At 42.5% G+C, this 27,526-nt stretch overlaps 1 protein-coding gene across 2 annotated transcripts; it reads right to left on the reverse strand.

Moving 5' to 3' along the window:
* Window positions 1–12,545: 12,545 nt before the first annotated feature.
* On the reverse strand, window positions 12,546–24,259 carry LOC125454273 (NAD(P)(+)--arginine ADP-ribosyltransferase 1-like). Of its 2 annotated transcripts, none has more exons than XM_048534880.1 (4): window positions 24,086–24,259; window positions 22,762–23,016; window positions 17,140–17,245; window positions 12,546–13,630 (listed from the first exon to the last, which is right to left on the reverse strand). In XM_048534880.1, exons 3-4 carry the CDS (start codon window positions 17,174–17,176, stop codon window positions 12,702–12,704), a joined length of 966 nt encoding a protein of 321 aa, XP_048390837.1. In that variant the 5' UTR covers window positions 17,177–17,245; window positions 22,762–23,016; window positions 24,086–24,259; the 3' UTR covers window positions 12,546–12,701. The 2 variants fall into 2 exon arrangements, with proteins under 2 accessions (XP_048390837.1, XP_048390838.1); XM_048534881.1 differs by having other exon boundaries at window positions 24,061–24,259.
* Between the last annotated feature and the right edge of the window lie 3,267 nt (window positions 24,260–27,526).

Raw genomic sequence — 27,526 nt, forward strand, 5'->3', positions numbered from 1 at the left:
GGTCCCATTCTGTTTCAGTTGCAGTCTGCCTTGCTTGTAGAGGTCGCACCTTCCCCAGAAACAGCCCCAGTGATCCAGGAATCTAAAACCCACCCTCCTACACCAACATTTGTTCATGCATTCATATGGTCTATTCTACTACTTCTGTGCTTGCTAGCATGTGGCACTTGGAGGAATTCTGAGCTTACAACCTTCAAGGCCCTGTGTTCAATGTACTGCCTAGCTCCCTAAAGTCTTGATGCAAGACCTCATCTCTTATTCTACCCACATTATTATAAATGTATGCTATTTTATCACCTTCCCCTGGCCTGGCTGAACTCTCTCTTTAGGTATTTCCGGGCTACCTCGTAGCCCTCAAGTGCCCTAACTGAGCCTTCACATCTCATCCTAACATAAGCCACCTTCTTCCTCTTGACCAGAGATTCCACCTCCTTCGTAAACCACGGTTCCCGCACTCTACAGCTTCCTCCCTGCCTGACAGGCACATATTTATCTAGGACACACAGGAGCTTTTCCTTGAATAAGCTTCACATTTCTAATGTGCCCATCCCCTGCAGCTTCCTTCCCCATTCTATGCTCCCTAAGTCTTGCCTAATCTCATCGTAATTGCCTTTTCCCCAGTTATAACTCTTGCCCAGTGGTATACACCTATCCCTTTCCATCACGAAAGTAAACATAACTGAATTGTGGTCGCTATCACCAAAGTGCTCACCTACTTCCAAATCTAACACCTGGCCAGGCTCATTACCCAGGACCAAATCTAATGTGGCTTCGCCCCTTGTTGGCCTGTCTACATACTGTGTCAGGAAGCCCTCCTGCACACACTGGACAAAAACTGACCCATCTATAGTACTTGAACTATAGTATTCCCAGTCAATATTTGGAAAGTTGAAGTTCCCCATGATAACTACCCTGTCTCTCTCACTCCTATCGAGAGTCATCTTTGCTATCCTTTCCTCTACTTCTCTGGAACTATTCAGAGGCCTATTGAAATCTCCCAACAGGGTGACCTCTCCTTTCCTGTTGCTAACCTCAGCCCATATTACCTCAGTTGACGAGTCCCCAAACATCCTTTCTGCAACTGTAATACTGTCGTTGACCAACAATGCCACACCTCCCCCTCTTTTACCATCTTCTCTGTTCTTACTGAAACATCTAAATCCCGGAACCTGCAACAACCATTCCTGTCCCTGCTCTATCCATGTCTCCAAAATGGCCACAACATCGAAGTCCCAGGTACTAACCCATGCTGCAAATTCACCCACCTTATTCTAGACACTCCTGGCATTGAAGTCGACACACTTCAATCCAACTTCTTGCTTGCCGGTGCCATCTTGCTTCCCTGAAACTTTATTTCGGACCACCCTACACTCAACCTTTTCTATAGTCGAACTACAATTTTGTGCCCATCCCCCTGCTGAATTAGTTTAAACCCACCCGAACAGCCTTAGCAAATTTCCCCCCCAGCATATCTGTACCCCTCTGGTTCAGGTGAAGACCATCTTGCTTGTAGAGGTCCCACCTACCCCAGAAAGAGCCCCAATTATCCAACAATCCAAAACCCTCCCTCCTGCACCATCCCTGCAGCCACGTGTTCAACTCTTCTCTCTCCCTATTCCTCACCTCACTAGCACGTGGCACAGGCAACAACCCAGAGACAACAACTCTGTTCGTCCTAGCTCCCTTTGTACTTCTGTTTTCCGAATTTTCTCGCTGTTTAGAAAATAGTTCATGCCTGTATTCTTTTTGCCAAAGTGCAAAACCTCGTACTTGCTCAAGTTGAATTTCATCAGCCATTTCCTGGACCACTCTCCTAAACTGTCTAAATCTTTCTGCAGCTTCCCCACCTCCTCAGTACTACCTGCCTGTCCACCTATCTTCGTATCATTGGCAAAATTCACCAGAATGCCCCCGGTCCCTTCATCCAGATCATTAATATACAAGGTGAATAGCTGCGGCCCCAACACTGAACCCTGCGGGACACCACTCGTCACTGGTTGCCATTCCAAAAAAAGAGCCTTTTATCCCAACTCTCTGCCTTCCGTCAGACAGCCAATCCTTAATCCAAGGAAGTAGCTCACCTCGAACACCATGGGCCCTCACCTTGCTCTGCAGACTCCCGTGAGGCACCTCATCAAAGGCCTTTTTGAAGTCTAGATAGATAACATCCACTGGGTTTCCCTGGTCTAACATACTTGTTATCTCTTCAAAGAATTCTAACAGGTTTGTCAGGCACGACCTCCCTCTACTAAATCCATGCTAACTTGTTCTAATCTGATCCTGCACTTCCAGGAATATAGAAATCTCATCCTAGACAATGGATTCAAGAATTTTACCAACTACCGAGGTTAGGCTAATCGGCCTATAATTTTTCATCTTTTGCCTTGATCCTTTCTTAAACAAGGGGGTTACAACAGCAATTTTCCAATCATCTTGGACTTTCCCTGACTCCGGTGACTTTTGAAAGATCACAACCAAAGCCTCTGCTATTTCCTCAGCCACCTCCCTCAGAACTCGAGGATGTAGCCCATTGGGGCCAGGAGATTTATCAATTTTTAGACCTTTTAGCTTTTCTAGCACTGTCTCTTTTGTAATGCCTACCGTACTCAACTCTGCCCCCTGACTCTCCCTAATTGTTGGCATACTACCCATGTCTTCCACTGTGAAGACTGATGCAAAGTATTTACTAAGTTCTTCAGCTATTTCCTTATCTCCCATCACTAGCCTTCCAGCATCAATTTGGGGTGGCCCAATATCTACTCTTGCCTCTCGTTTGTTTCTTATGTGTTGAAAGAAGCTTTTACTATTGTTCCCAATATTACTAGCTAGCCTACCTTCATATTTGATCCTCTCCTTCCTTATTGCTCTCTTTGTTATCCACTGTTTGTTTTTGTATCCTTCCCAATCTTCTGATTTCCCAGGGCTCTTGGCCGCTTTATACGCTGTCTCTTTTTCTTTGATATATTTCCTGACTTCCTTTGTCAGCCATGGCTGTCTAATCCCATCCTGGGTAATCTTTCTTTTGTTTGGGATGAACCTCTGTACTGTGTCCTCAATTACACCCAGAAACCCCTGCCGTTGTTGCTCCACTATCTTCCCCGTCGATTTTGCTTCCAGTCAATTTTCGTCAATTCCTCTCTCATGCCCGTGTAATTACCTTTATTTAACTGTAACACCATTACATCCGATTTTGCCTTCTCTCTTTCAAACTGCAGACTGAACTCTACCACATTACGATCGCTGCCTCCTAAGTTTTCCCTTATTTTAAGATCTTTTATAAAGTCTGGCTCATTACATAGCCCTAAGTCCAGAATAGCCTGCTCCCTTGTGGGCTCCATCACAAACTGTTCCAAAAAGTCATCCTGCAAACATTCCATGAATTCCCTTTCTTTGGATCCAATGGCAACGTTATTCACCCAGTCCACCTGCATATTGAAGTCCCCCATGATCACCGTGATCTTGCCTTTCTGACATGCCCTATCTACTTCTTGGTACATCTAGCGCCCCTGGTCCTGATCACTGTTAGGAGGTCTGTACATAACTCCCATTATAGTTTTGTTGCCTTTGTGGTTCCTCAACTGCACCCACACAGACTCCATATCCTCTGACCCTATGTCATTGAGAGCCGTAGATTTAATTTCATTCTTAACTAACAAGGCAGCCCCACTCCGTCTGCCGACCTCCCTGTCTTTTCGATATGTTGTGAATCCTTGGATGTTTAACTGTCAGTCCTGAACTCCCTGCAACCATGTCTCTGTGATGCCTACCACATCATAATCATTCAAAAGGATTTGTGCTGTTAATTCATCTACTTCGTTGCGAGTACTACGAGCATTTAGATAAAGTGCCTTAATGCTAACTTTCTTATCATTATTAGAGAGATTGGAAATCTTAAGATGTCTTAAGCTATCTTTCCTATTGCTGTATTCCTAGTCTGCCTCGAGCTTAAACCCACCTGTACACATGCTATCCTGTTGTTTAACTTTCCATTAAACTCCATACTCCCTGTCCCTTTCACATTCTTTTCCCCCTGACTCAGAAGTTTAAAGTCCTACTGACCACCCTATTTGTCCTTTTCGCTAGAACACTGGTTCCGATCGGTTCAGGTGGAGGCCGTCCCAATGGTACAGATCCCCCCGGTTCCAAAACTGATGCCAATGCCCCATGAAATGGAATCCCTCTTTCCCACACCAATTCCGCAGCCACATATTTACTTCCCTAACTTTCTTTTCCCTAGCCCAATTGGCATGTGGCTCAGGCGGTAATCCGGAGAATATGACCCTTGAGGATCTCTACTTTGATTTCTTTCCTAGTGCTTCATAGTCCCTCAACAGGTCCTCTACCCTAGCTTTGCCTATGTTGTTAGTCCCCACGTGGACCACAACAACTGGATCCTCCCCCTTCCGCTCCATTATCCTTTCAACCTGGTCAGCGATGTCCCGTACCCTGGCACCAGGCAGGCAACACACCATGTGGGACTCCTGATCTGGCTTGCATAGGATACTATCTGTCCCCCTAATAATAGAATCCCCTATAACAACTACCTGTCTTTTTGCTCCCCCATCTTCTATGGCCTTCTGCACCATGGTGCCCTGGTCAGCTGGCTCATCCTGCCCACAGTCCTTTTGCTCATCTGTACAGGGAGCAGGAATCTCATACCTGTTGGTCAAGGTCAAGGGCTGAGGCTCCTGCACTCCTGAACTCAGAATCCCCCTACCTGCCTCACTTACAGTCACACCTTGTCCCTGAACACTTTCTAAATTTGAGTTGTTTAATCTACCGGGTGTGACTGCCTCCTGAAACAAAAGTGTCCAGGTAACTCTCCTCCTCCCGGATGTGCCGCAGAGTTTGAAGTTCAGATTCCAGATCATTTACTCTGATCCGGAGTTCTTCCAGTAACCAACACTTGCTGCAGTTGTGGTTGCTGCTGTTCACAATGGGATCAGCCAGCTCCCACATCATACAGCTACCGCACATCACCTGTCTAGCCATTACTACTTATTTAGTTAACTTTTACAATTTATGTATTAGATGCTTTCTAGTACTTCTCTGCCACACTCTTTTTCAATTAAGCAATTAAATTTTTAATCAATTACACAATGCACAAGGATATAAATTGAAAAGCCTTACCTTAACTGCACATGAGACTCCTTCTCGGTTAGAGCTCCCACTCTTTCTGCTGCTGGAACAGGAATGGAGGGCTCTGCCGGTCAAGGTAGGTATTTGCTAATCTTTAAAGCAGAGACTCACCCACCTGTAGGCCTCTGATCGATGCTCCCACTCTTCCTGCTGCGAATCTGTGGACTTTTAATTAGGTTAGAGGAGGAGGGAGGGAGGGAGGCCCTACTGTGTAGGATCTGGGGCTTCGAGGTAAGTGTTGAAATAACAATCACTTACCTTCCCAACTGCCTCTCTGCTCCGACTTCACTTTCGCCCAGCTCCTGCCGCTCTCTGCTGAAGACCGCTGGCTTCGAGGTAAGTGCTTAAATAACAATCACTTACCTTTCCAACTGCCTCTCTACTCCAACTTCACTTCCGCCCAGCTCCCGCCGCTCTCTAATAGCACTGAATCTCCTGTCAACAGTAGCATGGGCTCATCCTCTAACAATAACATTGACACTCCCTGTAACAGTGCACTGGTTCTCCCTGTAACAATGACCCTGGCTCACCTTATAACAAGATACTGACTCTTCCGTAACTGTGAAACTGGCTGTCCTGTAATGATGGCACCTGTTAGCAGTAGCACTGGTGTGGACTGTAACAGTGACACTGTCTCCGCCTTTAATAATGGCATTTGATTTTCCTGTAATTATGACACTGACTCTTCCGTAACAGTGGCATTAGTTTTCCTGTAACTGTAGCACTGGATCTCCTATTACCAGTGATACTTGCACACTTTGTAACAGTGGCCCTAGATCACACCGTAACAGTCACACTGAGTTTTCAGTAACACTAGCCTTGGCCTTCTATAACAATGGCACTGGATCCCTGTCAATAGTAGCACTGGTGTGCACTGTAACAATGGCACTGGTTCTCCCTGTAATAATGAAATTAGTTCACCCTGTAGCAGTGACACTGACTCTTCCTGTAACAGTGACGCTGGCTCTTCTGTAATAGTGAACCTGTTCTTCTGTAATTATGGTGCTGTATCTCCTTCTAAAAATGGAATTGTTGCATCCTGTGGCTCCCCCTGTAACAATGGCACTGGTTCTCCCTTAAACAATGGCTCTGGCTCTCGCTGGAACAGTGAGACTGATTCTTCTGTAACAGTGATACTGGCTCTCCCTGTAGCAATGGCACTGGTTCTCCCTTAAACAATGGCTCTGGCTCTCGCTGGAACAGTGACACTGATTCTTCTGTAACAGTGATACTGGCTCTCCTTGTGACAAAGGTACTGGCCGCTGCTGTAGCTGTAGCAATGATTATTTTGTAACGGTGGCACTGGCTGTCCCTGTAATGATGACACTTGTTCTCATTTAAACAATGACACTGATCCTCCCTGTGATAATGGCACTGGCTGACTCTGTACCAATGGCACTGGGTTTCCCTGTAGCAGTAGCAGTGGCTCTCCGTTTAGCAATGGCAATGGTTTTCCCTGTAACAATGACTGGGACTCTCTCTGTGACAATAGTGGTGAACTTCCCTGTAACAGTGACACTGAGTCTTTTGTAACAGCAGCAGTGGCTCTCCCTGTACAGTGGCTCTGGCTCACTCTGTAACAATGGCACCATGTATCTCTTTAATAATGACAGTACTTTCTTTGTAACAATAGCCCTGGCTCTCTGTAGCAATAGTCCTGCTTTGCTCTAACAACAGCATTGGTTCTTGTGACAATGGCCCAGGGTCTCTCTGTAACAGCAGCATTCACTCTCCCTGTAACACTGGTTTCTACCTGTTGGTCTTATACTGGACTCTACCACTCTCTACCACCAGTTCTCAGTCCACCTGTCTGTTGCTCTGCCTGTGATCCTGCCAATGATCTGCATCTTTATCTCTGCCCAGCTGTGTCCATGGCTCTACTGCAGCACCATTGACACATCTGTGTTTGGGAAGAACACGTTTGGCTGTACATCAGCTTGTGTGTGTCTGTGTATGTGTCCATGGTTCCTTCTATAAATCAGTGTTCTCTATCACTGGATTCATAGCTTTATCCTGAGTCTCTAACTCTGGCTTAAGCTCTAACTTGTAATGTAGTATTTAAGTACTGGTTCAGCTTGATTTTGGAAGAGCCATAGCAATAACATCACACTCTGGGGAAATATTTTCAATTCCTATCACAGGAACTGAGGAAATTTAAATTCAGTTCATAAATCACAGTGATGTTGGCAGAGATTACTGTAAAAATCAGTTGGTTCACTAGCCTCTCAAATAGCCCCAGCAAGCCATTCAAAGGTATTAGGGGTGTGTGACAAATGCTGGCCTCACAAAAAACACCGACGTCCTATGAAAAGAATAAAAATGCTCATAGTCTTTTACAGCTTTGTCTCAGCTATCTGTGCAGTTTTGTGTAACTGTGTCTGACTCTCTGGAGTAGTCCTCAGGTGAATGTACTAAGTTGGGGGAAGGCTAATTACCACAATGTTAGGCAGGAGCAGGGAATGGAGATTGGGGGCAGCTGTTTGAGGGCAAATCCACATCTGGCATATGGGAATCTTTTAAAGGCCAGTTGATTAGAGTTTAGGATCAGGGATTTCCTTGAAAATGAAGGATAAGGAACCTTGGATGACAAGAAAAATTGAGAGTTTAGTTAAAAAGAAAAAGGCTTAGGATTCTGAAGACAGACAGAGCCCTTGAAAAACAATAAGAAAGCAGGGAAAAATAAAGTTGCAGGAAAAACTCAGCAGGACTGGCAACATCTGTGAAGGAATAAACAGCTTCACCATAACCTCTTGGTTCCGGAACTCGATCCCTCTATTAATAAAAGCTAAAACACTGTATGCCTTCTTAACAGCCCTGTCAACCTGGGTGGCAACTTTCAAGGATCTGTGTACATGGACACCGAGATCTCTCTGCACACCTACACTACTAAGAATCTTACCATTAGCCCTGTACTTTGCCTTCCGGTTACTCCTACCAAAGTGCATCACCTCACACTTGTCTGCAATAAACTCCATTTGCCACCTCTCAGCCCAGCTCTGCAGCTTATCTATGTCTCTCTGCAACCTACAGCATCCTTCGTCACTATCCACAACTCCACCGACCTTAGTGTCGTCTGCAAATTTACTAACCCATCCTTCTACGCCCTCATCCAGGTCATTTATAAAAATGACAAACAGCTGTGGACTCAACACCGACCCTTGCGATACACCACTAGTAACTGGTCTCCACGATGAACATTTCCCATCAACTATCACCCTCTGTCTTCATTCAGCAAGCCAAGTTCCAATCCAAACTGCTATATCTCCCACAATTCCATTCCTCTGCATTTTGTACAATAGCCTATTGTGGGGAACCTTATTGAACGCCTTGCTGAAATCCATATACACTACTTCAACCGGTTTACTCTCATCTACCTGTTTGGTCACCTTTTCAAAGAACTCAATAAGGTTTGTGAGGCACGACCTTCCCTTCACAAAACTGTGCTGACTATCCCTAATCAATTTATTCTTTTCCAGATGATTATAAATCCTATCCCTTACAACCTTTTCCAACACTTTACCAACAACTGAGGTAAGGCTCACTGGTCTATAATTACCAGGGCTGTCTCTACTGCCCTTCTTGAACAGGGGAACCACATTTGCTATCCTCCAATCATCTGGCACTATTCCTGTAGACAATGATGAGTTAAAGATCAATGCCAAAGGCTCGGCAATCTCTTCCCTAGCTTCCCAGAGGATCCTAGGATAAATCCCATCCGGCCCAGGGGACTTATCTATCTTCACCCTCTGTAGGATTTCTAATACCTCTTCCTTGTGAACCTCAATCCCACCTAGTCTAGTAGCCTGTGTCTCAGTATTCTCCTCGACAACATTGTCGTTTTCTAGAGTGAATACTGTTGAAAAATATTCATTTAGCGCTTCCCCTATCTCATCTGACTCCACACACAACTTACCACTACTATCCTTGATTGGGCCTAATCTTACTTTCGTCATTCTTTTATTCCTTAAATACCTATAGAAAGCCTTAGGGTTTATCCCGATCCTATCCGCCAGCAGTTCTTTTGGTTTTTATTAAGAAAGCATGAAAACCTAAAACAAGGAATTAGAGGAGTTACTAAGGACTACGAAATAATTACAGCAAACGGGATTAAGGAAAATCCTAAGGCCATCCTTATATATAGGTACAAGAGGGAAAGGGTGGGGCCACTCATGGGCAAAAGAAGGAATAACTGCGTAGAGTTACAGGAAATGGATGAGGTCTTTAAGGAATACTTTGCATTGAATTCACTTAGAAGGAGGATATGGTGGTTGATGAATCTCAGGAAAGGGACGTTGAGGACATTTCTGGGGTGTTGTATGAAATCTTTATATCCTCTTTAATCACAGGACAGGTCCCAGAGGATGGAAGAATAGCCAACATTGTTCATTTGTTTAAGAAAAGCAAAAGGGTTGATACAGAAGGGGCAGTTGGTAAGATGGAAACAGCGTTGGCACAGAAGGCAGGGAGAAATAGAACATAGACATAGAACAGTACAGCACAGTACAGGACACTCAGCCCATGATGTTGTGCTGAGCTATTATCCTACTCTAAGTTGAAACTAACCTGCATACCTTTCATTTCACTATCATCCATGTGCCTATCCAAGATTTGCTGAAATGAGTCTAATGTATCTGACTCTACTACCACCACTGGCAGTGCATTCCACCGACCCACCACTCTCTATGTGAAGAACTTACCTCTGACATCTCTCCTATACCTTCCTCCAATCACCTTAGAATTACACCCCTTGTGATAGTGATTTCGGCTCTGAGAAAAAAGTCTCTGGCTATCTACTCTATCTATGTCTCTCATCATCTTGTATACCTCTATCAAGTCATTTCTCATCCTTCTTCGTTCCAATGAGAAAAGTCCTAGCTCCCTCAACCTTTCCTCATAAGACATGACCTCCATTCCAGGCAACATCCTTGTAAATCTCCTCTGCATCCTCTTTAAAGCTTCCACATCCTTCCTATAATGAGGTGACCAGAACTGAACACAGTATTCCAAGTTTGGTCCACCCAGGGTATTATAGAGCTGCAGCATAACCTCACAGCTCTTAAATCCAATGCCCCTGCTAATGAAAGCCAACACACCATACACCTTCTTAACAACCCTATCAGCTTGGTGGCAACTTTGACAGATCTAAGGACGTGGACCCCAAGATCCCTCTGTTTCTCTACACTATCAAGAATCCTGCTATTAACCCTGTATTCTGCATTCAAATTTGACCTTCCAAAATGAATCACTTCACACGTTTTCGGATTGAATTCCATCTGTCACTTGTTTATCCAGCTCTGCATCCTGTCAGTGTCCCGTTGTAACCTACAACAACCCTCCACACTAATCGCAACTCCACCAACCTTTGTGTCATTGGCAAACTTAATAACCCACAATTCCACTTCCTAATCCAAGTTATTTATAAAGATCACAAAGAGCAGAGGTTCCAGAACATATCCCTGCGGAACACCCCTGGTCACTGAGCTCTAAGCTGAATACTTTCCATCTGCTATCACCTATTGAATTGCCAATTCTAATCCAGACAGCTAACTTACCTGAACTCCATGCCTCCTTACTTTCTGAATGAGCCTACCATGGGGAACATTATCAAATGCCTTGCTAAAATCCATATACACGATATCCACTGCTCTACCTTCATCAGTGTGTTTTGTCACATCCTCAAAGAATTCAGTAAGGTTTGTGAGGCATGATCTGCCCCTCACAAAGTCACGATGACTATCTCTAATCCAAATATGCTTTTCCAAATATTTATAAATACTATTTCTCAGAATCCTCTCCAAATATTTACCCACCTCAGAAATAAGACTAACCGCTCTGTAATTCCCAGGGTTAGAACATAAAACATAGAACAGCATGCACAGTACAGGTCCTTCGGCCCACAATCTGGTACCACCTTTTCCCCAATCCTAAGGTCCATCTAACCTCCACCCCAACCTTATTCTATCATCCATATGTCTATCTAATAGCTGCTTAAATGCCCCTAATGAGGCCAACTTCATTACCCTCTCTGGTAATGCATTCCATGCCCCGACCACTCTCTGAGTAAAGAACCTACCTCTGACGTCTCGCCTATATCTATCTCCACTCACTTTAAAACTATGCCCCCTCATAATATCTACCTCCACCCTAGGAAAAAGACTCTGGCTGTCTAGTCTATCTATATCTCTGATACTTTTGTACACCTCTATCAAGTTACCTCTCATCCTTCATCATTCTAAAGAGGAAAGCTTTAGCTCTCTCAACCTTTCCTTGTAAGACCTTCCCTCCATTCCAGGCAACATCCTGGTAAATCTCCTCTGTGCCTTTCCCAACACTTCCACATCTTTCCTATAATGAGGTGACTATAACTGGACACAATACTCCAGATGTGGTTGAACCAGGCTTTTGTACAACTACAACATAACTTCACAGCTCCTGAACTCAATCCCTCTATCAGTGAAAGCTAACATACCATACGCCTACTTAACAACTCTCTCCACCTGAGTGGCAGATTTTAGGGAACTGTGGGCATGAACTCTGCTCTGCTCCACCACACTGCCAAGAATCTTTCCATTAACCCTGTATTCTGCTTCCAAGTTTGTCCTTTCAAAATGAATCACCTCACACTTTTCAGGGTTAAACTCCATCTGCCACTTCTCAGCCCAGCTCTGAATCCTATCAATGTCCCTTTGAACAGCCCTCCACACTGTCCAAAATGCGACCCACCTTCGTATCATCCATGAACTTACTAATCTACCCTTCCACTCCTACATTCAAATCATTTCCAAAAATCACAAGTAGAAGATGTCTCAGAACTGATCCTTGTGGTACACCACTCATAACTGATCACCATGTTGAATATTTTCCATCCACTACCATCCTTTGTCTTCTGAGGGTCAGCCAATTCTGAATCCAATCTGCCACATTTCCCCCTATCCCATACCTCCTTACCTTCTTCATGAGCCTACCATGGGAAATCTTATCAAACGTCTTACTTAAATCCATGTATATCACATCCACTGCTCTACCTTCATCCACATGTTTGGTCACCTCTTCAAAAAATTCAATAAGGTTTGTGAGGCATGATCTACCCCTCACAAGTCCATGCTAACTATCATGAATCAAACTGTACCTTTCCGAGTGAGCATATATCCTATCTCTCAGAGTCCTTTCCACTAATTTGTCCACGACTGACGTAAGACTAACTGGCCTGTAATTTTCGGGGTTATCCCTGTTCCCTTTTTTGAACAAGGGAATGATGTTTGCCTTTCTCCAATCTTTTGGCACTATACCTGTGGACACTGAAGACGAAACTGTGTGTTGTTTTTTCCTAGTCCTTGTGTATGTGTACACTTTTACTTCAAGCCACAAATGAATTAATTGCATCGTGTTCATTTTTAACAGCCTTTATCAAGATGCTCGGATATTAGGAGAATCTTACACTAAACAAATGGAAGGGCAGTGAACAGATTTTTAATTAATTTTACTGAGGTGTGGCCTCATTGTGCTTTGTGACTACAACTTCTCAATTATGGACACACTGGACACTCTAATCAACCAGGGGATTAGATATATTTCTGTTTCTTCAAATAAAAAAGACAAGTGGCAAGCAGCAGGAGTCCTATGAGTGCCAAAAGTGAGAACCACAATGGAGATATTGGTTCTTGCATCCTCACCACACGAAGATGTCCCGGGCCATCTGACTCAAGTTTTACCACCGTTTGTTTACGTCCAACGGATGAAAGGGCAATGTTGACACCTCGCACCCCAAGGTCATCTTCCCACTTGATGACATTGGTAACGTTAAATATCTCATACGGTGGAATGAGCACTTCCTCTTCCCTACGAAAGAAAGAGAAGTTTTGGATGGCAACACCCAGGGATGTGGTGATGTTAAAGAGTGTGTTACTGCTTGATTCCTTGTCTGTGAATGTTGAGACCGATTGAAACATGTTCAGGGATGTTGAAGCAAATTGGCCAAAGCGGATATGTGCTCCTTCACTGACCAGAACTGCTCTATTTATTGTTCTGTAGACCTGTGTTCTTGGATCAGGACCCCAAGAACTGTTCTGCAATACACTCAGAGCTACAGACAAAAGATAGTGCAGACTTTTGTAATGGAAGCATTCAGAATACATTTTATCAGTGGCACCATAGTTTCGAAGAGCCCTGTTGAAATAGCCGTAGAGCGGTGGGCTGTCTAGGGTGTAGCACAGGATTGCGATGACATGCTCTTCCACGAGACCAGTAGGTATTTCGAGTTCCTTTTTTCTGAGCTGCCATTCATGATAGGCTGTATGCCAGGCCTCCCCATAGTATGTTGCATTGTTCTTATGTTCTACCTTAGCATAATCTATTGCAATCTTGTCCGATTCCAGGCTCTGTAAGAAGTAATAATCAGCGGAGCGTGTTGCCATGTCCATTTTGATATTGACTGCGTTTTCTGAAATTTGGCACAGGGGCTCCATTGAAGGATTGGAAAAAGCATCAATCCCTTCAAAAGAAAAATCAACTATTTAAGAGTGAGATAAAACAGACCACACCACATTCAAGTTAATTCCAACACAAGCTGCCTAACCTGTTGGACCTTATCTCCTTTGAATCCCAAAGCTTTTCTTAGTCATGTCAGCTGCTCCTGCTGCAAGCATGGTGGCTTTCATCACTTAACCTAGTACCAGGAGATGGTGCTGGAGGAGTAACCTCACTGGGCTAGTAACTGCAAAAAGGCAACGTCTCTTGGCTATTAGCTAAAAGGAATGGTATCACTTGGCTACTAACTTGCAATGGGATAATCTCACTGGGCTAGAATGAGCAAAGAGGTAATATCACCGGACTAGTAGCTGGAAAGCATGAATGTCACTGGACCAAGATCTGCAAAGAGTTAATGGCACTGGGCTAGTAAGTGCAAAGGACTAAGATCAATAGTCAAGTAACTGCAAAGGAGTAATTTCACTGGACTTATAGCTGCAAAGGAGTAACTTCACTGTGCAGGAACTATAAAGGCATACTGTCACGTGGGCAATAATTGCAAAGGGGTCATGAGACTTCACTAGTAACTACAAAGGAGTACTATCACTGGAGTTGTAACAGCAAAGGAGTAAAGTTACTAGGCTAATCCCTATGATGGAGTAATGTCACTGGACTAAGTGCAAGAGGATAATGTCATTTCACTAGAAACTGTAAAGGTGTAATGTCACTAGGCTAGTAATTGTAAAGTGATATTGTCGCTAAGCTTGTAACCGTAAAGGGGTAATATCACTGGGTTGGGTTCATAAAAAGAACAAGAATGGAAAGCACATATATAAATTGATTTAGGGGTGTCCCAGTGCCGGGGACCAGGGTTCCGTTCCAGCCTTGGGTGACAGTATGGAGTTTGCAGATTCTCCCTGTGTCTGCATGGTTTCCACCAGGTGCTCCAGTTTCCTCCCACAGTCTAAAGATGTGCAGGTTAGGTGGATTCACCATGTTAACTTGCCCCTTAGTGTATGGAGTGGTGCAGCTATGTGGATTAACTATGGTAACTGTTGGGTTACAGGGATTAAATGGGATACTATTTGGAGGGTTGGTGCAGTCACGATGGGCCAAATGCCCTTTTTCATATTGTGCTGTGATTTGATTGGTTCTTGAACATCTTGTGTGCAAGTGTGATGGAGGCAGATTCAATTGAAGAATTCAAGAAGGGATTTGATGTTTATTTGTAGAAAAACGTGATGGTTATGGGAAAAAGGCAGGGGGATGATACTAAGTCATAATGTTACTATGAAGAACCAGTACAGAAAGTGGCTGAATGGCCTTCTACGATGTTGTAACAGTTCAAATAGATTGCACTTTTACAGTGTGTGGACAGATTAGTTAAAATGTTATCCTGATTTACTAAGCAGTGGAGGGCACATTGTCACTGCCTCTTTTCAAGTCTGCAACATCCCTCCTAAAGTTTTCTGAAGAAGGGTCCAGACCCAAAATGCCAGCTTTCCTGCTCTTCTGATGCTGCCTGGCTGCTGTGTTCATCCAGCTCTATATTTTGTTATCCTAAAGTGTGGTGCCCAGAATTCATTTCAATATTCCAGCAGAGAGGCTATCCAATGTTAGTATACTATCTAACTCCATGTGTCTGTTGCTAAACAGAAATTCATCCTAAGGAAGACAAAACATATTAAGGGGAGGATAAGGCAACCAAACCTGGCAAGGGAAGTCAGGTGCAGCATTAAAGCATAAGTAAAAGAAAAAAAAAGTAAAGATTAGTGGGAAACCAGAAGATTGGAAAGCCTTGAAAAATCAGCAGAGGATAACTAAAAAAGCAATAGGGTGGAGGAGATGAAATATGAGAGTAAGCTAGCTAATAATATAAAAGAAGATTGCAAGGGCTACTTTTTAGAGATCTAAAAGGTATGAGAGAGGCAAGAGTGGAAATTAGACTGCTGGAAAATGAGCTTAGAGAAGTAGCAATTAAGAGCAAAGAATTAGCAGAGGCATTCTGGAACAGGACACTCGGTGCATGATGTGGGCTGGCATAGCCCGGAATGAGACACTTTGCAGTAAGATCTGGGCTGGTGTAGACTGGAACTGCACACTCTTGGTGGCATAGCATGCCTGGTGTAGCCCGGACTGGGGCACTCCCTGCAAGTATGGCATGGGCTGGTGTAGCCTAGAGCAGGACATTGTAGTATGACATGGGCTGGCATAGCCCAGAACGTGACTCTAGCGGTGGTATGCTGTAGCAGTGGAGTAGGAAAAGTTGGACTCTCTTTAAGTTATCTTATTTTATTTCATTCTGTGAATGGCGCTCATATCCAAGTCATGGTACACACTTTTCACTATTTTAAATTGAGTACACATGACAATAAAGGGCACTTCTGTACTTTGCATCAGTTTTCACAGTGGAAGACAGCAACAGCATACTTGAACTTCAAGAGAGTCAGGGCAGAGGTGATTGCAGTGGCCATCACTAAGGAGAATGTGCTGGGGAAGCTGAGAGGTCTGAAGGTGGATAAATTACCTGGACTAGATGGATTACACCCCACAGTACTGAAGGAAATAGCTAAGGAGATTGTGGAAGCATTGGTGATGATCTTTCAGAAATCACTGGAGTCAGGGATGCTTCCAGAGGATTGGCAAATCCCTAATTTAACACTTCAGCTTTGGAAGGGAGGAGGATGAATTCAGGAAACCTCAGTCATTGATAAGATTTTAGACACTATTATTAAAGATGAGAAGTGCATGGTAAACTAAGGTGGAGTCAGAAAGGCTTCGCCAAGGAGAGGTTGTGCCGAACAAATCTGTTAGAATTCTTTGAGGAGGTAATGTAGAAGTTAGACAAAGGAGAGCCGACAGACATGATCTATTTGGATTTCCAGAAGACTTTGGATTTGAAGATACACGAGGTGCCACACAGGAGACTAGAGTCACTGGTGTTAGGGACAAGATACTGGCATGGATTGAGAATTGGTTGACTGGCAAAAGACACAAAGTAGGGATAATAGGGTCTTTTTCAGGTTAGCAGCTACTAACTAGTGACGTTCTGCAGGGGTACGTACTAAGACCATAACTTTACATCACATATATGTACACTACCTAGACCAAGGGACAGAAGGCATTGTTAAGTTTTCAGGCGACACAAGGATAGCTGGAGGAACAGGTGGTGTTGAGGAAGTGGGGAGGCTGCAGAAGATCTTAGACAGGTTAGGAGAGTGGAGACAAAATGGTAGATGGAATACAGTGTGGGAAAATGTGAGGTTATGCAGTTCTCTTTCTGGAAGTGGGCACCTCACTCATTTTAAAATGGATATTTCTCCTTGTTCTCATCAAGCCAGTAAATGTGGCATCAATCTGTTAACTTCAAGGTGGGCAAAGTTACCAGTCAGGTTAGAACACTGACCAGGTCGGGAAGAAAACTGACAGAATAACTGAGGCAATCAAATAATTACAGGATAGGGAAAGCAGGAAAACCAATTATTTTCTAAAGTTGAACCTGAACTGTTTAAAGAAATTGTTTTTTATACATACTTAGGACAAAAATCAGAACAAATCCCAGAGTTCTCATTGTTATTGTTTCGACCTTTTCCTGCAACAACTTTCATGAATTACATCAGCATACACATTCTGTAGATGTCTGTAATAAAATGAGATGATTAACTGTAAGTATTAAAAGTATTTAGAAACCAGATTTTTCTTGTTGAAGAGATCAAAAGCCCTGCGTTAAGGGATTGAACTGGGGATGGTATTGAATTGTACAACTAGCCTATGCCTGGTTTCCTAGCCCTTACTGTTGCCCAATGATGCCATTCTATAACAGATCAATGAAAATAAAGACAGGTTTGCACTGCCATAGCATACAAACAAGGAACAAGTGTTGGTCATTTGTCTCTTCCAACATGCTGTGCCATTCAATAAAATCAATGCTGATCTGATTTTAACCTCAACTCTACATTCCTACATACCCCCAATAATCTTTCATCCCCTTAGATATTAAGAATCCAACTATGTCTACCTTAAAAAAGTTTAAAGATTCTGTATCCAATGCCTTTTGAGGAAGGAAATTCTGAAGACATACAATCTGCTCAAAGAAAAGATGTTAACTCATCTCTGTCTTAAATGGGTGCCCCTTTATTTTTAAATGATGACCCCTGTTTCTAGATTGTCAATTAAGTCACCTCTGACACTTCTGAACTCCACAGCCTATCTAGTCTTTCCCCATAAGGCAATTCGCTCCTTTCGCATATTAGTCTAATAAACCTTCTCAGAACTGCTTCTAAAGCATCCTTCTATAAATACAATGACCTGCACAGTACGCTATACTCCAGATACCCTGTAACCCAGCCCCCAATCATTATATTTCATGGTCAAATAGCTCATCTGCAAACTGTGCACAGTTTCATATTCTAGTCAAGGTGGCCTCATGAGAGAGCATTGGCACCAACACTGACTCACAAAGGAAACATTGGAATAGAGTATTTCAGTTATGAACCATTACATACAGTGTAACATGAAGTAACTTCACATAATTTCATGTTAGGTTTAGTATCAAAAGTACAACATATTTCCGTCGCATTTCAAAGCACCCCCGGGGCTGTAAACAAACTTACTACTTTTTTAATAGGATATTACATAAAATAATACATTAACAGGCCTCAGTGGTGCAACAAACTCCTTTGTGTCCTCAACTTCAAACCCATGGGTTGGAGTCTACACTGTGCCCAATAAGGGATTTGAAAGTGGCATGGTGTACAATTTCCATGCCATGAATCAACCCCCAAACCATTCCTGCCACCACTGCAAGTAAATGGAGAGTGGGCAAATTGACTGGTGCTCTGCCCAACTTTCGGCTTTCTCAAGACTGTTAGTGACCAATTAATGTCCACTTAAGAATGTCAACTCACCACTGAGCCCCTGTTATCACTGCAAAAGTGTGTGGAATTGGGGAGGGGTGACTGCTGTCTCACTCCAGTCAAGAAGCCATTATCAGGCAAGTTGGGACTGGTCTTCTTTTCAGATCCCCAGGCTTCCGCCTTCTGCAAAATTGTACTTCCCCTTTTGCTATCTACGCAGGCCTCTTGAATACCGACTTTCACTGGAGTCTGCTAAACTGACCGCGGTGAGACCCAAGCTAAAGTCAGTTCCCTGGCATGGTGAAACTATCTGTAGTCCCAGAAGTTGCCATTGCTGCAGGGGTCACTGCAGAACAATACAAATCAAACAACTGCAGCAAGTAGGAGCATGCAGTTGAAAATGATCATCTGGAAATTGCTGTCTGAGATGTGAGATTACAGTGTGCACTTTTAGGATCCTTATCTGAGGAAGAATATTGTGGCTATAGGGGCAATATAGCAAAGGTTCACCGCTTCCTGGGTTGTCCAGACTGACGTATGAAGAGAGATTGGATCAATTAAGATAATATTCTCTCGTGTTTAGAAGAATGTGTGGATCTCATAGAACCTTATAAAATTCTAAATGGATTAGATACGGTAGATACAAGAAGGAATTTCCTGATGACTGGCGAGTCATGGAACAATGAGCCACAGTTTAAGGATACAAAGTAGGCCATTTAGGTTTGAGATAAGGAGAAGTTCTTCTCCTAAAGAATGGTGGTCCAGTGGAATTTTCTGCTTCAGAAAGCAATTGAGGCCAAAATATTCAATGTTTTCAAGAAGACAAAAAAGATCTAATTGTATGAGGAGAAAGTGGGAACAGGGGACTGAGTTGGAAGATCAGCCATGATCATATTGAAAGGTGGAGCAGGTTTGAGGGGCTGAATGGCCTACTTGTATTCCTAGTTTCTATGTTTCTATGTACTTTTAGCATTTCTTCTTTTTGCTTCAGGTTTCCAGAACTTAAAGTATTTTGTAAGCTTTATTTGCTTACAATTATTTTCCTGCACCTTATATGTCTTTGAAATCATCCGCTAAGCCCTTCCCTGAAAATCTCTTAGCTGTTCCATCTGATTATTGGAGATGATACCCAGATACTCACATGATTCCAGGTAGTCTGTGGATGTTACAACTCAACAAGATTTCTGTCTGAACTTTCAGATACATGTAGCACAGAAATAGAATGGACATTAGTCAAGCAAGAGAATGCCTATCTCGCATCTTTTAAGTTTCACAACAATTCCCTAGGAACTCTCATGTCATTATGCAACTGAAACATTGTCTTATCTTTCTATATTTGCCTCATGACTAAAGTTTCTTCACTGTTTTTCTGATCACACTCTTGAGTTTGTAAAATTATCTGAGAGATCTCTTGCTTTGCAAGCTTTGTTCAACAAAACTTTTGTCTTTATTTCATTTTCCATTAATTTGTTAATCTTTTAATGGCTGTCTTTATCTGGAATGATTAATTCTCAATTTGGTGACCTAACGCAGAAAGGGGCTGTACTACCCATTGCACGTGTTGTGTCTTCTGCTAGATGGCAAGAAGTATTTACTTGAGTTAGTTTCTATTTTACTTGACATTGGCTGGAAAACCCAGGGTGAAAAAGTCTGTTCTGTCAGTTTCAACTGATGCCTGTTTAACACAAGTCTGAGTGTGACAATCATAGTCTTGTTACTGCTCAACTATCTCATTTGGAGGGGAGGGCTTTAAATTCGGTTTGTTTGACAGCTCTGTGATATTATTAAAAGGTTGCCTACTTTTGATTTGAGGTTATGAATACAAATGATTGGTTTTATGACTGATAAAGTGCTTGAGGACACCTATATGTAGTGAGTACTGTTTCTTGCACGAGATTTTTTTAAAAACGTAGTGAAGTCTGTAATTGATATTTAGAACATAATTTTATTTTATCTTAGTTCCTGGCATTTACACAAGGTGGATACAGCATGAATTGGCATTAAGTGATGAAGGGGTGGGGAGGCATAGTTAGGCAAGAGTTGATATGGGCACAGTGTGTGGCTATAGGAATTAATGGGGCAGGGCCTTTGAGGGTGAGTGGGTTGGTAGGATTGACAAGAATAGGGCATGGAGAGTTGCTGGAGGAGTGGGTGCTGAGGCTAGCTGGCCTAAGAGTCAAAAACACAACTGGAATGCAGTTAACAAAAAAGGCCTATTAACTAGCTCCTTAACACTTGGCATCCTCTATTTAATCCATGTTAGGTTTTAATCTTTTCTGCACTCCCTGTCCCACCAGTCCAAGAAGAGAATCGCATGTTTGAGGCCCTGGATATTTCTGAGCTAGGAGATACCTCATATGTCTAAGATGGAAATTGGGCACTTGGTGCTGGAGTGCGTTGCAAATCCATATCAGAGGTGTTTAGCCCTTGCTTCATACATGTTTAATGCACAGCATGGAACTCTGCTATCTCGCAAAATCTGCTTCCAACCTGCTGGGAGGGGGGTTTTGAGCAATAGTAGTGTTTTAGGGGCTGAAACAGAGAGAGCACGAGTTGCAACTCACAGCTCTGCAGCTGAAAACAGGAGAAAAAGTACACAGGACGAGTTGCTATTGATGAGCTGTAACAGCAGCCAATTGCCAAAAGTAGCTTGTGATGCTATTTGCCATGTGCTAAAACTTGAACATCCACTTGCTATTGTCAATCAGCTTTCTAAGTTTAGCTGACCTCTGTAAGGAGAGGACCCACTGTAGCTTACTTAACAGGCAGTGGTATTCTGCTCCTTAGGCATTTGATCCTCTTACTGTAATTTAACTTAGTTTAATTTTGACAACTTCCTGATCTTGATTCATTCCCTGTTTCTCCCTCAAACAATTGCCTCACAACCCCACAATTTCCTTATTTTCAAAGATAATATCCCATTATCAGTCTTTTGGGTATCATTGTAAACATTTGATGTTGATTTTGACACCTTTTTCAAGTATCTACCACTTTCATTGTCAAAAGGAGGTCATGCCAAATGAACTTGGTGAAATTTTTCAAGGAGGTGACCAAGTGTTTGAATGAGGGTAGTGCAGTGATATGTTGACATTTTATATGGATTTCAGCAAGATTTTTGACAAGATCCCAAATGGGAGACTGATAAAGAAGGCAAGGCTCATGAGACACAGGGCAGTTTGACAAGTTAGATTCAAAATTGGCCAAGTGGTAGAAATAGAGATTGGTCGTAGAAGGCTGGAGACCAGTATGCAGTGGTGTACTCTAGGATCAATGTTGAGTCCTTTATTGTTCATGATATTCATGAGTGATGTAGGCAACATTGGAGGGAGGGGTGGGAGTGGATGAAAAGTAAGTTCACGGATGACACAAAGGCTAGCCAAGCAGTTGACAGTGAAGAGAGTGTGTTAAGTTACAGGAGGATACAAACAGATTGATCAGATGGGCAGATCGAATTTGACCCTGATAAATGTTAGCTGATACACTTTAGAAGAAGAGAGTCAAGGGAGTACTCAATGAATGGCAGGTCATCATAAAGCCCAGGAGACCAGGGATCTTAAGGTGTTTGTGGCAGGACTCGTTAATAGGGTCGAGGCAAAAGATTTTTAGTTTAGAAAGCTCACAAATCTTAGAAATCTTGCCATCTAAGGTTCCAAATCTTTCCATCCTTATCTTTCACTTTCACAAGAGCACATTGGTTCTAAACTCTAATCAATTGGCTTTTAAAAGATTCCCACATGACAGATGTGGGCTTACCTTCAAATAGCTGCCCCCAATCTACTTGCCCCAGTTCCTGCCTAATATTGCCTTTGTCAGACTTCCCCCAATATAGTACTTTCACTGGAGTACTCTTAATCATATCCCTAAGTATTTTTGGATTCAAATACTTGTGTATATAAGTGAATACATGGAGTAAAATGCATTTATTTTTGTCTTCATGTTTTTATTTTAAGAATCACTTTAAACATTTTCTTTAATCTCAGCATGTATGCTGAGGTTTGTCCATTTTGGACACTGGGGCAGTTGGGATGGAGGATGTAAGAACAAATGGCGGTGAGAGTGTGAAATGTAGAAGCAGGAGCTATAATGGATGGAATGTGGGTAGCGATGGGATGCATGGGGTGATTTTGGTTTCAATATTTATTTCGTGGCTTTGGTGAATGCTTGAGTGTTGATGTGAATAATTTATTCAGGTGGCTTCCACACCCAGCAAATACTGCCAATGAGAATCTACCTGCACCACTGTCCTCCCAGTCCTGCCCAGGCTAGCGGCAATGAAACCATTACTCCTATTTTCACTTACCTTCTGGCATGAAAATCCAAATATCTAAGCTCTTTCTCACCACGGATCCGGGAACTGACCCAACTCTGAGCTCCCACCACTGCAGTGAAAATCCAGGCTTAGCATTTGTTTTTGAAGTTTGCTTTTTGAACTATTGCCTTGACTTCTGTCATTTGATGAACATTAGAATGTAAATAAAAACCGGAAGAACTGTGAATGTTGTAAATCAGGGACAAAAACAAAGTTGCTGGAAAAGCCGAACAGGTCTGGCAGCATCTATGAAGGAAAAAACAGAGTTAACGTTTCGGGTCCAGTGACCCTTCCTCAGAATGTAAATATTCATATAGCATGAGTGATTTGACTTAAACTTATTACAATGTTGATTCAATCTAGCCCTTGTTGGCACTGCAGAAAGCAATCACAAATAGACTCTCAAAGCTCACTCCCAACCTAAAATTTTAGTCTCTTGTTAAAGCTGAATGAAAGTTAAAATCCTTCAATGGAAACCATTCTGCTTTTGTTCAAGGTTTGTCGACACTCTACATTAATAATCTACCAACTCACAAATCCTTTGTTATTTCTTAATTTCTACTAGTATTTTTGGCACAGTCTGCTCTCCTCTTTTTCTACTGAAGCAATTTCATTCTTAATTACAAAGGCTAGTCACCTCCCTCCTCCCACTGCCCACACCACTTTCTCAGTTTATGTAAGCATCATAATGTGATCCCAAGCTTAACCATCTTTCTGTCATATCACACTCTCCAACTTGAATTTCAACCTGCAATTAGTTCCTAATTTCCCATAAAGGTGTTTAAAGAATGTCTGTTGCTAAACACCCTGACCCTCTATTTGAATGTTTTATTCACACATCTTTTTCCACTCTTTCCTAGTTTAATTACTCGACTTGACTACAGTCGTGCCTTTACCTGTGGTCACTGAACTGTGATTTGATTATTACTCACTTTTTGTTTACTTTCATTCTTTTATTTTCAAGCCCACCCCATGTTCCACTTGGTTACTAATTTAGAATCCTTAATTTATCTTTTGCACAAAGATATGTCCACTTACATCTCAATGCGCTAATCGTCAGAATCAACATCAAATGTTTACACTCGGAACTTTGACATATTTTCTCTCCACACAACTCTCACACAAAAAAGAGGCACAAGCTCTAACACATAGAGAATTGATCCACATGAGCACTCAGTGTTACAACTCACACACCAACTGACAGCACAGAGTACACACACACACACACACAGTACGATACACACAATATTTTTTAAATACAGAAAGGTTTATCATGCACCGAGCATTCACTTATGGATTAATTTGTAGAATTTACTGTATCCTCTGATCCTTAGAGAGCCACTGCTTGAAATGTTTTGTTAAACGTCTTGTTTGAATCCAGTAGCCTCTCACTGGTTAAACTGCAATGGTTCTTTTGCTTCCCTTCAATAACAGCCTGTTGAAACTTTAGTCCACTGAGATTAGATAGTGCGGCTTGGTTCTTTCTCCTGCTACTGATCTCAGCAATTCTGCTATGACATGCCAAAAGCTATGAGTAAAACATGCAAATAAGTTTTACACCCCTATCTGTCAGAGCTTCCTAAGGACTATCAAACTTAAATCATGTTGAACGGCAGGACAGATCAAGTGGAGAATACTGCTTCTGAGACAAAGGCCTGGCTCTTAATTCAGGATTTTGCAGACTACATTACAGCCCTGACTATTTATCACAGATACTTTTGAGTATCTGGGGACATCGTGAGGAAATGAACTGAGTACAAATTCAATTTTTCTTTTTCTTTTTATTATTGTTGTAGGAAAGAATTCCAAGTACCAACTGTACAGACATTCATTTCCATTCTTCTCACACCATCACCTACAAAGTCCCCTCCACGCCATTCACCATCCTTACTTGGAAATATTTTGCCATTCCATCACTGTCACTGGGTCAAAATCCTGGTACTCCCTCCCTAAGTGTTCTGTGGGCCAACCAACTGCATATGGGACCAACAGCAGTTCAAGAAGGCAGGCCGCCACCACTTTCTTACGGGCAACTAGGGGCAGGCAATAAATGCTGGCTAGCCAGTAATGCCCACATCCTCTGAATGTAAATGCGCTGAAACAGTTTTGGTTACCTATGGATTAAATTTTCAATCACATTGTAAAAGTAAATGAGGACTACAGATGCACAAAGGCAGGTTAAAAGTGTCATTGCGACACACTGGTGACTCAACCATAGCTAACAAAAGAGAGACAGTATTAGATCCAAGGAAGATACATATATGGTGCAACTGTGAGAGTCCATTATACAATAATTAATAGAAGAGCTCTTGGAAACATACAACATAGAATCCCTACCGTGTGGAAACAGGCCCTTCAGCCCAACAAGTCCACATCTACGATTGGTGCATCCCACCCAGACCCATCCCCCTATAACCCACCTAAGCTACACACCCCTGTGCACTACGGGCAATTTAGCATGGCCAAGCCACCTACACTGCAAAGGTACTGGAAAGAAGCGGAAACTTGGACAGAGTCAGCATGAATTTACAAAAGGGAAATCATGTTTGACTAACCTACTGGAATTCTTTGAGAATGTAACTCGCAGAGTTGATGGGGTGTATCAGTGGATATGGTTTATTTGGACTTTCAGGAGACTTTCAACAGTCACACATAAGGGGTTAATGTATAAAATTAAAGCAAATGGTATTGGGGATAGTGTATTGAGATGGACAGCAAACTAGTTGGCAGACAGGAAACAAAGTGAAGGAATAAGTTGATCTTTTTCCAAATGACAAGTACTGACTAATGGGGTAATACAGGGGCCAGTACTCGGAGGCCAGCTATTCATGGCATATATGAATGGTTTAGATAAGGGAACTAAACTAAATTTGTGAATAATACAAATCGACATGAGGGTGAGCTGTGAGGAGGATGCAGAGTTGCTTCAGTATGATTTAGACAGACTTTGAGTGAATGTGCAAATAAATGGCAGATTCAGTATAGTGTGGACAAATGTATGTTTTCCACATCGATAGGAAAAATACAAAGGCCAATTATTATTTAATGGCTATAAACAGAGATGGGGCAAGTGGAACAGGACCCGGGTCTCTTCATATACTAGACACAGAAGGTAAGCATGCAGGTGCAGTAGGCAGTGAAGAAGGCAAATTCTATGTTGGCCTTCACAGTGAGAGGATTTGATTACAGTCGCAGGGATGTCTTTTTGTAGTTGTACTAGGCATTGGTGAAAACATACCTGGAGTAGTATGTGTAGTTCTGTATGCCTTCTCTGAGGAAAGATGTTCTTACTATGAAGGGAGTCTAGTGAAGGTTTATCAGACTAATTTCAACTGTGCTTGGCCAGATACGTGAAAAGACATTGGATCAGTTAGGATTATATTCACTGGAGTTTAGAAGAATCGGGGGAATTTAACAGAAATCTATAAATTTCTAACAGGCCTAGATAAGGTAAGCACGGGAAAGATGTTCGCAATTACCAGGGAGTCTAGAGTAGGGGTCACAGTGTAGGAAATTTAGAAATGAGATAAAGACAAATTTCTTCACCCAGCAAGTGAGTCTGTGGAGTTCTGTACTATAGAAAGTGGTTGAGGTCAAAACGTTGATTGTTTTCAAGAAGGAGTTAGATATCATCTTAGGTCTAAAGGGATTGAAGAGTATATGGAGAAAGCAGAAACATGGGAATGAGTTGAATGATCAGACATGATCATATTGAATGGCAGAGCCAACTTGAAGGACCGAAGGGCTTATTCCAGCTTCTATTTTCAATGTTTGTACATGGCATCTTGAATAGATTATAGAATAGAATCTCTACAGTGTAGAAACAGGCCATTTCAGCCAACAAGTCCACACCACCCCTCTGAAGAATATCCCACCCAGCCCCATTCCCCCACATCTAATCCCACCTAACCTAAACATCCCTGGGCACTATGGGCAATTTAGCATGGCCAATCCACCTACCCTGCATATCTCTGACCTATGGGAGGAAACCCACACAGTCACGGGAAGAATGCACAGGCTCCACATTGACAGTCACCCAAGGGTAGAACTGAACCTGGAACCCTGGCACTGTGAGGCAGCAGTGCTAACCACTGTGCCACCACACTGTCCAAAAGATGATACATACTGCTGTTACTGCGTATTGGTGGTATAAAGAGTGGATGCTTGTGTATGTGGTGCCAAACAAGGAGGAACTTTGTTCTGGATGGTATCGTACTTCTTCAGAGTTGTTGGAGCTGTCCCCATTAGGATAGTGGGAAGTAATCCAACACACTCCTGAATTGTGCCTTGTAGATGGTGAACAGAATTTGGGAGTCAAGGTGATTTACTTGTGGGTTGTCCAAATGAAACGTCCACTTAGCCCTTCTGGCTGAATATTGTTGCGAATTTTTCAGTTTGGCACTACATGCTCTTTGCTGTAATGTGCTGGCTACCCCATCATTGAGAATGAGGATGCTTATGTAGCTACCTCCTCCAGTGAGTTATTTAATTGTCCGCTGTTATTCATGATGAGAATTGGCAGGACTGCATGGCTTAGATGTATTCTATTAGTTGTGGAATCTCTCAGCTCTGTCTATCTCTGTCACTTGCATGCCAAACAACATAAGTTGCAAAAATTTAGTTGTAAACCAGAGGATTAGGAAACCAACAAAAGACTAAAAAAAAGAGAAAATAATTTTTAATAGTATACTTGCAAGTAACGTCAAGGTAGACAGTAACAGCCTTGTTAAATATATAAAAAGGAAGAGAGAAGCCA

This window comes from Stegostoma tigrinum, chromosome 7 (genome assembly GCF_030684315.1).
Source record: "Stegostoma tigrinum isolate sSteTig4 chromosome 7, sSteTig4.hap1, whole genome shotgun sequence".
Lineage (NCBI taxonomy): Eukaryota > Metazoa > Chordata > Chondrichthyes > Orectolobiformes > Stegostomatidae > Stegostoma > Stegostoma tigrinum.

Excerpts from the sequence above, each read along its gene's own strand:
- LOC125454273 (XM_048534880.1), bottom strand. The coding sequence starts at position 17,176 with ATGAGAACTCTGGGATTTGTTCTGATTTTTGTCCTAA. Across the intron at positions 13,631-17,139 it reads TGTTCTGATTTTTGTCCTAA|GGATTGATGCTTTTTCCAAT; the intron begins GTATGTATAAAA and ends TTTCTTTTGAAG.